Source organism: Frieseomelitta varia, unplaced genomic scaffold (assembly GCF_011392965.1).
Source record: "Frieseomelitta varia isolate USP_RPSP 00005682 unplaced genomic scaffold, Fvar_1.2 scaffold_875, whole genome shotgun sequence".
In the NCBI taxonomy this organism is placed as follows: Eukaryota; Metazoa; Arthropoda; class Insecta; order Hymenoptera; family Apidae; genus Frieseomelitta; species Frieseomelitta varia.
In genome coordinates, this window is record NW_025110673.1 from 482,970 (window position 1) to 497,410 (window position 14,441).

Genomic DNA, 14,441 nt, shown 5'->3' on the forward strand with positions numbered 1-14,441 from the left:
TCTAGTCGAAAGATCATACAATCGTAGAGCGAAACGGATGGGCGATTTGCACGCGGGAATTCCGCGGGCTTGCGATCGATCTTTATCTGAGATGAGTGTTATGCACGTTCAGGTGGAGATCAGAAGAAAAAGAAGAGAGGAAAAGAAGAGGAAGAAGAAGAGGAAAATGACGCAGTTAGAATTTTTTCGAGTTAACAACTCGCCAACGACACATCGAACTGGATCGTGGAGTTTCTGTGATCGGGAACTGTGATTGGGGAATTGGAGAGAAATGTTTTATTTTTAACTAAAGAGAGAGATGGTGAAAGTACGTGTGTGAGAGAGAGAGAGAGAGCACATTCCTATTTTGTATGCGATTGTTCAAAGATTCGCGGAGACTCGCATCACTCCTTGTTTTTTGTCACCTTTACCTATATATAATTAAGAATAAGTAGTCTTACGAAACTTGAAATTGTTTTACGCGTGGAAAAGTATTTTTTGAAATTGTTACGCTTGTTATCTCGTTTTTAGAAAGAGAAACGCACAATGAAGGAAACAGAGGATGTGCGTTCCTGTAACCGGAAACGACGTTGTAAAGTTATTATAGTATTTTGCGATTCGTTTCAACCAGAGAGTGGTGCGTTTCGTCGAAACAAAAGATCGAGCGGAATCGACGACACGTTTTATCGTTGCTGTACACATTTCTTATTTTCTTTCGATATAATAGCACAGAGGTCATTCTTTTTCTTTTCTAGTATTTCATATGTTTCTTCAACGAATTTCCCTTTCTAGTTGTAAACTAGTATTTCGCGAGGATTCGTCATGTTAGGTTTAAACGTCGATTCTTTTTTTTTTTTTTAAGCATAATGTTCATTATCGTGAACCGATAGTTGCGATTTCCATTCAAGTATCGATAAAGAGAACAGGCGATTCTAGTTTAACCACGCGTGTCCGTAGTTTCCTCTTTTTTTTTTTTTTTTTGTTATTCAAGCGATCCAGCTACGGATGTATTTATGTATTTCGATCTGCAGGACGCGTTTGAACCGTTCGTTTCGATCACGACGTAAAAAAATACCGCAAGAACTTTCCGTGTGCATCGGTGACACGCGTGTGTGCACTGCTTTCTCTCTTGACAATTGTATTTTGTTTGCATTTACGCGATAACCTTAAACACGATGTGCCAAATGTACTGTTGTAACACGTGTTAATTAAGGTGTTCTAATTGACGGGCGAAAAGACGAAACATATCGACGAGTAATAGTTAATCAAGTTTGACATACATATCTTTCACGTACAAAAAAAAAAAAAAGAAAAAATTCATTGAGCCTAGCACGATGCATATGTCGAGCGAAAGAAAAATAAAAAAGATATCAGAGAAGAAGAAAAAAGTAACTTTCTAAAGTGATTTAACAAGATATTCACGCGAATGAAACGCGGTCGTTTGTCGAAGCGTGCCGAATAGCGAAACAAAAGTGAAAAAAAAAAAAAAAGGACAAGGAGACACGAAAGTAAATACATCGATCGTGTGCATAGTAGATGAACGATCGAAATCGGTCACATGCATATTCGCCGCGATGAAAAGCCGAGTGCCTTGATCGAATTTCACCAAGGCAAGATTTATTTCGCACGACACGAAAACTGTCGTCCGTGGATAAACTTCTCGAGGATATGAAATCGTCGTCACTGATAGAAATTAATTTTTCTTCGCGTGAATTTGTATGCAACAGTGATTCCCAGCGCGCCTGGGCGTTCCTCGTTCTGATTAAGGAAGCGGAGCTAGACGTAGAATCATTCCTGGAATGTTCCTTCATTTCAAAGAGCAATAAGACTTTTCCCCTAAGGTATGTTCAAGATGAGGCGATTGTAGAAAATCGTAAGAGAGAAAAAGAAATACGTATACGGGTATATGGGAGGAAAGAAGAACCGTGGCCAAATTGCATTCGAATTACCCGGTGCATGGAATTTTCATTTCCACAGAACGTATTATTATCTTTGATTCTTTTTTTCTCGTTTGAATGTTCAGAGGGAATTACAATGTTCACAGAGGAAAAAAATCAATTTGAAGAAACGCGTATTGTTTCGCGAGGTCTTTCGAAGCGATGCACAATTAGACAGATCGTACGATAACGATTTTCCACGCGATTGTCAGCGAAGCAGATGTTTAAAATAGAGTATGATGATCGTGAAAAATGTACGAAGCAATGAGAGAATGTGATAGAACGTTTTATAAATGCGTAATCAGGGTACAAAGGGAATCAAGCTTGGAAACTTCTAATCGACGATGTCCTATATATAAATATTGCATAAGTATACATGAATATACATTATATGTGTATACATATTTTTCTTCCATTCGGATTGTCATCTAACGAAACTGTATATATACATATTGATTATACGTAACAATGTAATTACGATACTTTTGTTACAATAAATTACTTTGAAGTATTACGCCTTACTTTGCATAAGCCTTTCTCGTGCCTCGATCGTAATGCTTTAGTAGTACGAGTCTGTTCGTGTCAGACGCGAACACTGAAATTCGAGAGGTTGGCGAAGGCGTTGACGACTTCTCTGTATAACTGACAAGCGAAAAAGAAGAGAATCGAATCCGTGTTATTTGGAGAGCCGAGAAAGCGTTATATTTGCATCAATTTTGTAAACATAAATAATAATTATACGTGAAAGAATAGTTGACTAAAAAGAATTTGGAGAGCTCTGCAACAATGGCTAAAGTCGGCCAGCAAAAAGAAATGGTAAACAGATCACGTAACTAAACAGTACGAAGTTCTCGATTTGCTTTTAACCAATAACGAAACGTCTGTTAGGACGAGGAAGACAAACGGCTGCAAGAAGAGCTGTTGCAGTTAGTCGACGTATTGATGGTAATAATTAATTCATTCTCTTAACTGTCAGTTTCTGAAGAAAATTCGAATTCAAATTCAATCGATTATGTGTTCTTTATTCGTTAAAATGCGAGGGGAAAGACGAAGATGCGATGCTGATATCTCTGAGCCAACTTCGATTACTTATGCAAACCTCGACAACATCGATGACTTCCGTTCCAAAACCCCTCAAATATTTAAAGAATTCGTACAATGATATGAAGAACGCGTACAAGAAGATTCAGAGGAAGGATTTAAAACGACAATTCGCGGAGGTATTGAGCGTGTTATCGATGGCCGGGGCACCGTCAAGCTCTAAAGAATGTCTACGATATTGCATCGAGAGTAAAGTGACGAAGCCTGGCGAATGGGGTCACGAGTACGTCCGGCAGCTCGAAGTTGAAATTGTAGACGAATGGACGAACGCTCCTGTGAAGGACGAAGATAGTATCAGGTACCTTAGATACTCAGAAACGGCGATAGTGAGAGAATAAAACTTATTTTGTTTGTTTCCTTTCCCCGTCCGTACAGAACAAAGCTCACCCCTTTGGTGAAAGGTATCATAAAGTTCGACATGAAGCACAACGCGGAAATAGCTGGGTGCGATCTATGTTTGGAGATCGACCAGTTGAATTTTTTAAACGAATATCTGGATAATACAAACTTTGAGAGAGTGTGTCGATACTTGGAGAGCTGTGCAGCCTACAGGTGAATTTTCTAATACGACGACAGATTTCGAGAACTTCGTCTCGTTTTTTGTTTCTTTCAAATGATCAGCGAGGACATCGAAAGAAGGCAAATATTGCAGATCGTGGCCGATCATTACTTACGATTTCAAGAACACTGCAAAGCAATGTTAATAGCCCTTCAATTGGGAGATTCGGATCTCGTGCACAAGTGTCTCACCACTTGCTCTGATAATGTAATGCGAAAACAATTGTCGTTTATACTCGTGAGGCAAAGGGTAACTTGTCGGAATTTTATACGCCAGCCATTCACAAAATACAATTTTTCGTTTGTGTAATTTATTGCTCGTCAGGGGAATCCGTTAAAAAAAGATTATCAAGGAGGCGATGCCAAGGATATCGAAGCCATTTTAAGCAACGGCCACGTCAATAATCATTACCACTTACTCGCGAGGGAACTCGACATCCTGGAACCCAAACACCCGGACGACATTTATAAAACCTGGTTAGAAACTAATACTCTGAGACGAGCGGAACACGACTCAGCGAGGGCCAACCTAGCAGCGTCGTTCGTTTCCGGTTTCGTTCACGCTGGCTTCGGCCAGGACAAGCTGATGGAGAACACCGCCGGTTGTTGGGTTTACAAAAATAAGGTTCTCGAACGGATCTATGAAATTTTTGAAATTAAACGATTCGAATATGATTCAAACTGATGGTAAATTATTTAAAAGGACCACGGTATGCTCTCAGCAACCGCTTCCCTGGGACTCATACATATGTGGGACGTGGATGGTGGCCTGGTGCCGATCGACAAGTGAATCCCGTCTTTTATCGTAATGATAATTGTAATTTCTAAAACGAACGTTCGCGGACTAAGATATGCTTACTTGGCAGGTATCTCTACACGAACAATTACAACATCAAAGCAGGCGCGTTGCTAGCGATAGGGTTGGTTAACTGCGGCGTTCGCAACGAATGCGACCCAGCGTTGGCGCTTCTCAGCGACTACGTGTACTCTGAAAATTCTGTGCTGAGAATCGGAGCGGTTTTGGGACTGGGTTTGGCCTACGCTGGTTCGCAAAGATCCGATGTCACGGAACTTCTAACGGGAGTTCTGGTGGACAAAGCAAGTACGTTTCTAGGTGATTAATTCGTAGAATGAGATTTTTCGAATGAACAATTTTTAGGTACCACGGAGGTTGTGTCTCTCGGAGCAATCGCTATAGGCTTGATAAACGTTGGTTCTGCGGATGCTGAAGCTTCCTCGACACTCCTGCAGAGACTGCTGGAACTTACTCCTCAAAAGCTGTCCAGTACCTATTCTAGGTTAAAAATGAAAATATATTCATCGAGTATGTATCAACGTAACTGTGAAGAAGCGTTCTTTCGACCTCGTTTATCATTGTAGATTCCTGCCACTGGCACTGGGAATGATCTATATGGGTTGCCGTGACATTATAGACGCTCCATCTGCTGCGCTTGAAGTCTTACCCGAACCTTATAAACTCGCTGCACAGACTATGCTAGAGGCAATCTTTTCTTCCTTATCGAAATACGAACGTTTTGACTAAACGTTGTGATCTTCAGGGTTGAAAGATATTTCCGTTGGGTCTCAGGTGTGTGCATACGTCGGTACAGGGGACGTACTGATCGTCCAAGGACTGTTGCGAATTTGTTCGGAATCGATGAACGATGATCCTGTTCCTGTCACGGCGGTTAGCAGTCTTGTGACGTGCTGTGATCAGCGGCCTCGGGCCATCGAGGTGACTGAGAATAGGACAAAGGAGAAGTTAGAAGAGAAACAGGGAGGATCGAAGTACCTTTCTAATATTTATTGGCATTTAACACGATCATTCCATAATTTCTTGCATATTCTTCAGAGAAATTGGATCGCCACAGGCCATAGCCACTTTAGGTGTCGCTGTCGTTGGATTGGGAGAAGGAAAGGAGAATTCCAGGATTTTCGGACAGGTGACATATATGTATATATATCTTTAAACGTGAGAAAGAATTGTCAAATTCCAGAATTCAAGTACACGCAATGGTATATAACTGTTTGCACATGGGATTGTCTTCTAGATCGGGAGGTACGGCCCGATAGCTGCGAGACGCGCAATGCCACTCGCTCTAGGCTTATCCTCCTTGTCAAATCCAGACTTGGCAGTCCTGGATGTCCTAAACAAATACAGCCACGACAATGACTCTGACGTAGCCAACAATGCAATCTTTGCTCTCGGTCTCGTTGGTGCTGGGACAAACAACGCCCGTCTTGCTACCATGCTGAGGCAACTAGCCTGCTATCACGCGAAGAACCCCATGCATTTGTTTCTCGTTCGAATTTCCCAAGGCTTGGTCCATCTCGGCAAAGTGAGCTGTACTGATCTCGGTCGATGAACGATTCGATTGAGTTAATTAAAATTCTTTGCCAGGGCACATTGTCCATATCTCCGTTGCGATACGCTTCAAAGGTGTTGGACAGAGCGGCCTTGGCTGGATTGCTGGTAGTCTTGGTAGCGTTTCTCGACTGTCAAAATTTGATTCTATCGAAATCTCATTATTTGATGTATTGTCTGGCGCTTGCAATGGAGCCCAGGTGGTTGGTTACCCTGGATGAGAATTTACAGGTATATCATTTATCATTTCCCTCGTGCGTGAGGATCATTTACACGTGAAATTGATGAATCTGTACTTTGATCAGAGTCTGCCAGTGTCTGTGAGGGTTGGACAAACCGTTGATATTGTAGGTAAAGCTGGCAATCCAAAATCCATCTCTGGTGGATACGTTCACACGACTCCGACGTTGCTTTCCTCTGGAGAAAGGGCAGAGCTTGCTTTGGACGAGTACGAGGCGTTGTCCAGTGTTTTGGAGGGTTTCGTTATTCTTCGACAGAAGTCGAACGTTTCATAGATCATACCGCTAGAAATACACAAGACAGTGGATAATAAAAGAACAAAGGCTGATTGCGAAAGGCAACGCTGGGACAAATGGTTTATTTATTTCACGAGATAGTAGTAAGAAACATGATCATCGACAAAAGTGTATTATGCAAGGCGAAGAAATTACTATGAACCAAAGTGCGAATGACGAATTGTAGTTTATATGATATATCGTAATGTATAATTTTCCTTGTATTTTTTTTTTTTTTTGTTTTAATAAAAGGTTGGAGCGAAAAATATTCGAGAGGAACGAACGCCTAAAAAAACTCTCGCACAATAATGGATCGGTAATCACACATATTCGCAGTGCATCACTTTGACAACGACGAGACGTGAAACGAACGCAAGTGATGCGAGCAACGGATCAATCGCGTCTGTGAATGCATCGATTAAGAATGTGAAGAGACGTGTGAGTCAGCTTCTGTGTACGTTTGCGTTTATTTAACTTCGGGGACTAGCGGAAGCAATGTGCTCTATACAACAGAAACATACATCGGTTCGCATTGCACGGTAATAAATGACAACAGTGCACCATGATCTGACAGCGGTCATGGTAAGGATTCGTTTTACCATTGATTGTTGTAAAAATCGTTTGATTTCTCTTATGACAACAAGACAACAGAAAGAAAAGAAAAAGAAAAAAAAATCAAGAGATAAAGATAAAATGAAATAGAATGCGATGAAAACGAACAAAACCAACGAAACGAAACTAATTCGAGAACAAATGATTTACAGAAATTTAAGTCAGCTGTCTCAATTCAACATCTATAGATAAAACGCTGCAAATGAAAGATAAGTATTGCAATTTATTGGTACTGTGTGTACAAAAGCGAACCACTAGGAAACGAGAAACGATATTACGCAGATTTTATTTCTGTCCCTTTTGATTCCTCCTGCACGAAGTATACACACAAATATATAGCATACTCCTTTACGCGGCACTGATTTTCTTTCTTAATTTTTATGATTTCTTCCTCTTCGTTTCGCGAGCTCACATTGAGTCACATTGCATAAGATCATGGAGCACGTCCTCGTAAACGAAGCCACAAGAGAAAACTGCAGGGAATTGCACTAACGTACACAACGTGTACTTTGTTGAATGCGCTCTCTCACGGCTTCTCGTGTTCAGAAATGTCCGCCGACATTTATATATAGGCACGTATGACTTAGGGTAAGAGACGAAGTGTAGAATAAAATGCAATTTTCATCTCGTTCAAAGTATGTACGTACATTCCCGCGTGTAACTTTTCCCCTGCCAGATCGAAAACGTACCCCGTTCTTTCTTTTTCTTCTTTCTTCATCAAGCTTTTTTGAACGTAACGTTGCGACATTTTGACAAACCATTCCGAGAAATTCAACAGTTGTATTTATTTCAACGTACGCACACTCCTTCTTTCGCGTCCTCAGCTTGCCGTCTAACATACTTGCACCAGAATAGAACAACTGGCTGTAGTAAATGTTATTTCTTTTTTTTTTCTTTTTTCATCTTTCCATTACTCGATAACTTTCGTTTATCCAAAATACATATGGATATATTTCGCGATATATATTCGTTCTTTATATATCTCTGACCGCCCGCACCGCAGAACGTTTTTGCTTGTATCGCTAGAGAAATCGAGTTGAGGAAACTCTTATACCTATATATAGATTAGTTTATCAACAGATGCGTCGTCTGCGTTAAAATAGTGAAACAACATGCAAAATAGACGATAGTATTTAAATACGTTGATAATTATGTCATCCGGCAAGCTGGACTTCCTATCTACCTATACTTTAAATTTTTCATGTTGTTCTTATAGTAAAATATAATAATAATAATAATAATAATAATAATAATAATAATAGTTAAAAATTAATAATAATAATGATAGCTCCTATGATAGCAGCGCGTTTGTTATAACCCCTTGCAAATAGTAGATGTGTTTTGTGATTCAAGCGAATTCTCAAAATGATATATATGTACATACATATACGTATATGTATATATTTTCGTACTTGCGTTGCTTCTTTCCCTCCCTTTCGATTCGTTTATTTACAACAACTTGTACGTATCAATGAGTGTTACCATTTCTCTATTCTTTTATTCGCTTTGAATCTTGCACATATCCCCGTCGCGTAATTACATATACGTCGACATTCGCGGGTTACAACTCTAAGTTACAAAGACGATGTTCTTGTTAAATGATAAAACCTCAGACGATGCTCGCCACCCTTACGTTCAGCTACTTCTCTAAAATTATTACCCATCTACCGTTTTCACTTTTCAAACCATGGAAATTCATGGCCATGAAAGTGTGCATATTAGATACAGGATAGTAACAGCTTTCTCTTCTCTCCTTTTCCCTTTCAAGTCGTCTTTCTATCTGAGAAAACGGTCGTCGCCAATAGATAATCGATTTACATACAATATATCCTCTTCTCTCGTTAACAATGTCGGCTCAAGCGTTCGAAGGTTGCAACGTTTTTTTTTTCCCCCATTTTCTGTTTCGCCTTTCGATTTATATGGCAGGTCTTTTCTGTCAATCACAGAAACAGATGAACATACTTCTCCCTTTCTCTTCGTTTTAAACAGCAAAAATTCTCCCGAAAGAAGCACCGAAGTCACAGGTGACGATGAAATAATTTGTCAACGATCAGAGTCAAGCTGCCTGTGGATTCGTTGCTGAGAGAACGAAATTGACATTGAACGATACTGTGCTCCTTTGAGTTTATGTATTTGCGTCATTATGTGAATGACAAACGTGTGTGTATGCATTTATACGTGTCTTCGTGAGTGTATGAGCGTGCGATCAAGATACTCTCTCGCTTGATCGATTTTTCCACTCGCAACGATGACGATAATGCCTCGTTCGATATCGATGTTCGTGACAGAAAACCAGTATGAATCGTTGGTTCCCTTTTTTCTTTTTCTTATACGCCGGAGGAATGTACACTCTATAGCACGGTAATACAGTCGTGACATGATGAAGGTAATAAATAGAACACGTAGCGTAATTGCCACCGGTTAGAACAGTCGGGCACGTCTTTTGATTTCGTTGCGACGCCACTGTGGTAGTCTGTAGAACTCGGCGCGACTATACTGAAGAACTGCCTCGAATTCCGCATCGGAGAGGTGTCGCTGGAAAACACAGTTAAACATCTGTGAAACAATCGTTTCAGGAGTCAGATCTGACGATTACTCTTTAGTTCATCTAGTCAACTAACGTTTCTAAGTCTTACTTCGTATTTTTACAAACTAAGGAAAGGAATGTTGTTTCGGGTGTCTTCGATCTTGCGATTCTATAATTAACTCTTTCCGGTCGTAATAGCTGCGGGTATAGGTCTCTCGCCGATCGGAATTATTTGTAATTATAAGTAAGAGCTAGACATATAGTCGTTGAACTTCGACTAGAAAGGGTTAATGTGTCTCGAACTTATTTCGCGTTTTTTTTATAAAATAAGGAAAGAATGTTGTTCTAAGAGTCTTCGATCTTGCAACTATCTTGCAACTCACTTCGAGATTGCAACGATCCACGTCAGCGGGCAGCCTGTAGTTGGTAATGACAAGTAAATGGTAAGGGTAGAGTTTCGGTGGTTCGGACGGCGCTGTTCCCATGTCTGGCAGTGATCTCCTTACGTGATGGCCCCCATGATTTCCGACTACCGAACCTAGGCCACCTGTATACGTGGTGGATGATGGCAGCATACCACCATCATTCTGGAGCATCATACATTCGTTAGTATCATTGCAACGCGAGCCAGTACGACGTGTGATGAGCGTTAAATAGCGGTGCAGCCGTACGAAAGCTTCTCGCACGAAATTTGAATTTTGACAATTCAGAGCTCGAGTCGATGCGACATGGAAGAGGTGTCTGCGTGTCGCGAGAAAATTTGCGAGAACCTTTCGTCTTGCAACGGGTCGATCGTTGGCACGTTACAAGAGCCGATATTTTGCAGCAACAAAAAAAACGTCGGCGAAACACCGTGTTTCACTGTTAATAACTGATTCGACAGAGCTTAACACAGAACTATAGGGCTAGACTGAAACGAGCGGTAGGAACTGGCATTTTACGGACTGATCTTCCCATCTGTCGCTCTTCGATAGGAAATCGAAATTCGAGTGGCTACAGTTGTTACGTACTTTCCTCCTTTTTTTAAGTTTTTAAAATCCTTTCAGCAAAAAAAGAAAAAAAGAAAAAGAACGAAACAACAACGAGACACGCGTCACACACGCACAATTTCATGCACGTTAATTTCAGTTTAGGCGTATAGTTCCGCTTTCCGTTTCGAATGCAGTGGATTATGCCTCGGATGCAGAATATGCAATCAAGTCGTGAGAACACCGCAAGTACGCGTTAGTAGTATCACGTTAGCGTTGATTCAAGATTTCAATTAAAACTCTTCGAAGTTCGTACACGCGGTCGAAGATCGCGATTTTTACACAGGAAACTCACATCGTGTTATCGTAAGGAGAAAATAAAAGAAAATAACAAGCTACGTATATATCGTGAGTCTATTGGTCTAAAGAATCAGCAAGCCGATTTCAGCCTTTGGTATTGTGTACTGTATCAAAAGACATTGCATTCAGCTAAAATCTCGCGATCGTGTCCGATCCTTCTCGCAAAATATCAAATCAAATATGCAAACTTCAAGTATGCCAAGGCAGAAAAAAATTGTACAGAAAGATGCAAAAAAAAAAAAATATTAGTAAAAAAAAATAATAATAATAATAACGCAGCAAATATACAGCGTGTGCATGCGTAAATCAATATACAATTTCGTATGTACAAACGTTATATTATACATATATAAACAAACCGGCAAACGCTCGTTATGTACAAAATACGTTTAATCCTATCGACCTAATCGAACGATTCTGTCTGCACTAGTTTTCTCGGCTTTATGCAAAACCATCCGTGTCTCGAGAACTCACGCAAGTGTCTAATTTTTACGATCAATGCGCGGCTGTGATGAAATAATGCAACGTTAAATATAATTCATATGCAAAACAAGCTACAAACCATGCTAATTCGCCGGGAGTAGTATGGGGCTGTGGTACATACCAATGCCCGTCGATCCACATCCGTGATGCTGCCTGTCGATACTAAAATTGGGGGAAAAAAAATGGGAAAGAAAACCATGTCAAACCATATTGCACAAACCATTTCGATTATGTTAAGTACAATCGTTTCTATCAATCGGTCGATCGTATTCCCGTATATTGATGGAAAAAAAGAACTAAAAAAAAAAAAAAAAAAACTCAGAAAAACTAACCTGTTGCATCAACAGGCGAACAAAACCAATTGAACTTTCAACAAGCATTCACAGAGACCGGGAGTACGATTGATTCGATCAAATTACTATAAGCAAATGTTTGATGATTATATTATACATATGACTTGAATTCAGTTTCTAAAGCTATGCAATATGTACTAGCTGTCAATGATCAAAGAGTTATCGTGTCACGAAGTCACGTTATTGGCGAGTAGGAGGTACTGTCACTTTGGGCACACTATAAACTTTTCTGGTTAATAGATCAAACTTATTATGCAATCTTTAATCTAACACGGAGTCGTACCGTATCGAATCGTGATACTCAGGCGTAATGATTAAATTAAAGAGAGGAAAATAATGAGATAGAAAGGAAGTGACAGTGTACGATAGACCAAGGATGTATTAGTGAAAGCATGCAAGATATTAAGCCGTATAATCGAGTAGAATAATTGCGAACAAAATAATTGTTCCCACGAGCATATAATTCTCCTTACTCGTGAATCAAACGAAAAAGAAGTAAAAAAGAAATGAAAAAAAGAGAAAGAGAGAGAGAGAGAAAAATTAATAAAAATTAAAAATTAGAACTTAAAAAAAAGCATGTACAAAATTTGAAAGGTTCGAAAAAAATGTACTTTCGAAAAGGAAAAGAACTGCAAGATAACAGTATGTACGTGTGTGTGTGTGTCAGTGTATGATCGGTTTCCTTTCTGGGTTTACTCACTATCTGATTTGCCAGATGAGAAATCAGTGCTGTGCGTCTTGTCTCCCATCCCACTGAACGAATAATCACCCTAGACGACAGAAAAGCGCAAATCTTAGAAACAACCGAGGCATCCGTGATTAATCAACGGATACGATCATTAAAACGTGTATCATTTATCTCTACAGCATATATATGGATATATATTTTTTTTTCATTCTTTTTCTATTTTGTAAAAAATCAGTAACAACGGTGCAAGAAGATACTTTTTTTTTTTTTTTGGTTTGGTCGTCGATTGTGACGCGGTGCAAGACTTACAGGGAGAGCAGATACAGAACCGCCGGTCGAGGAGAAGGTGTGACTTCGCGGTGCCAGACCGTACCCTGGCTTCGGGATGTGCCGAAGGGAGCTCACAACTGGTTTCAAATCAGTCAATCGACAGTATTACTGATTAGTGTCAACGGGAATAATTGAATCGTTCATTCCCATACGAATGCCCAACGTTCGCCAAAAAAATACGTTTCGTTAAAAAAAAAGAAAAAAAAAGAGAAAAAATAAAACACAGATTCTGTATATAAGATAATTACTGGAGGTGGTTTCGGTTCCGCTCGTGTACAAGATTGAATCATCGAGAGATTTCACTCTACTCTTCTATCTTACATATATTTATAGTCTCGGTTGAGAATTGAAGTTTCTCTTTGACGATCTTCTTTTTTAAGAGGACGCAAAACGAGGAAAGAAAATCGTCGAAGGTAAAAGAGAAGAAAGCTTAAAAAAAAAAAAGAGAAAAAAATTCGTCACTACGTAAAAACAAGTAGATACCCTCTTTTGTCCGAGTTTTAAGTACAAGTTTTCTCGACCTGTTTATATCGCATCCCCACGGCAAAAATGGTGGAACGTACCCGATGTTCAAAGTGCACAAGCGTTATTTCTCGTTCAATACTGTGCAAAGTAGTACGTACGTGTATACAACGAAAAAAAAGATAAAGAAGTATATGTATATATATAGAGAGAAAGATATATGTATATATAATATATTCAATACGTATATACGAAGAAGCCAGCACCTGGGTGTATTGTATATGTAAGTACAATCAACGTTTGTTTCTTCAAATAAGCTCATGAGAACAAAAAGCATGCCTCCCGTGAAGACAAGTCAACGAATCATCGCGTTGATCGAAAGCGTTTTTCTCTCTTAACGCGATCTTTCTTACTGCTCTTGGAGAGGTCTCGTTTTCATTTTACTTTTCTCGTTTCTTAACTCGCTGAGAAAAAAAAAATAAAAAAAAAAAAAAATGAATCTCGGACCGATGAAATTCGCTTGCAGCACGTCGTCACGTTGTCAGACAAGAGAAAGAGAGTTTCTGTTTCTTTCTTTGTTCTGTCTCGCTTCTTTTTTCTACGATGTGCGCTAATTTTGGACTTGACTTGAGATCAACGGTAGGTAAATTGGAAAGTTCTCGGACTCACCGAATGATAGTGCCTAGCGGCGTTTGGAAGAGTGAAGGCGCGTTGAGTACCAAGGGGTGGATAGTTTCTGGGAGCCGGGGAACGTGCCGATGACCTCCCAACTGCCGCCCACGCAAACACAACACAAACACAAAAACACAAATAGAGACACGATGATACAGGTAGCGGTGTTGACTAACGTAGATAGCAGTAAATCCTATCGACTTTTCATTGAATGTCCCAACATTGGAAGATATGTGTGTTCACAACCACAGGCTAAAATGTCTCGTGAAATATACGTCAGCCTATTGCGGAAAAGTATATATATACCGTTGTGCACGGTAATATTCCTTTTCCTGTACGCAAAGCGATACGAAAGTTATGCAGTGCTGAAAAAGACAAAACTTTCATGCGGCGCAACGAAAATATGTACACGCAAGTATACGTATAATAATATAGATATGTAGCACGAAATTGATAATATACAATATTTCTGAGCGTATATCACGATTATCTTCCAACATTGTACAGTAATTAAAAAAAAAAAAAAAAAAA

At 39.7% G+C, this 14,441-nt stretch overlaps 2 protein-coding genes across 5 annotated transcripts; one reads left to right on the forward strand and one right to left on the reverse strand.

Moving 5' to 3' along the window:
• The first annotated feature begins 2,804 nt into the window (after window positions 1-2,804).
• LOC122536896 (26S proteasome non-ATPase regulatory subunit 2-like) lies at window positions 2,805-7,105 on the forward strand. The gene is given in 12 exon segments (XM_043669673.1): window positions 2,805-3,315; window positions 3,393-3,569; window positions 3,639-3,825; window positions 3,901-4,200; window positions 4,279-4,361; window positions 4,442-4,677; window positions 4,735-4,873; window positions 4,956-5,363; window positions 5,428-5,518; window positions 5,627-5,914; window positions 5,977-6,171; window positions 6,246-7,105. Coding segments are annotated over 12 exon segments (2,655 nt in total). The 5' UTR covers window positions 2,805-2,974; the 3' UTR covers window positions 6,456-7,105.
• Window positions 7,106-7,270: 165 nt separating this feature from the next.
• LOC122536895 (dematin-like) lies at window positions 7,271-14,310 on the reverse strand. Of its 4 annotated transcripts, none has more exons than XM_043669671.1 (6): window positions 13,908-14,310; window positions 12,756-12,853; window positions 12,459-12,528; window positions 11,527-11,567; window positions 9,978-10,181; window positions 7,271-9,602 (listed from the first exon to the last, which is right to left on the reverse strand). In XM_043669671.1, exons 3-6 carry the CDS (start codon window positions 12,505-12,507, stop codon window positions 9,489-9,491), a joined length of 408 nt encoding a protein of 135 aa, XP_043525606.1. In that variant the 5' UTR covers window positions 12,508-12,528; window positions 12,756-12,853; window positions 13,908-14,310; the 3' UTR covers window positions 7,271-9,488. The 4 variants fall into 4 exon arrangements, with proteins under 4 accessions (XP_043525606.1, XP_043525604.1, XP_043525607.1 ...); XM_043669669.1 differs by having other exon boundaries at window positions 11,485-11,567; window positions 13,908-14,278; XM_043669672.1 differs by lacking the exon at window positions 12,756-12,853.
• Window positions 14,311-14,441: the final 131 nt, after the last annotated feature.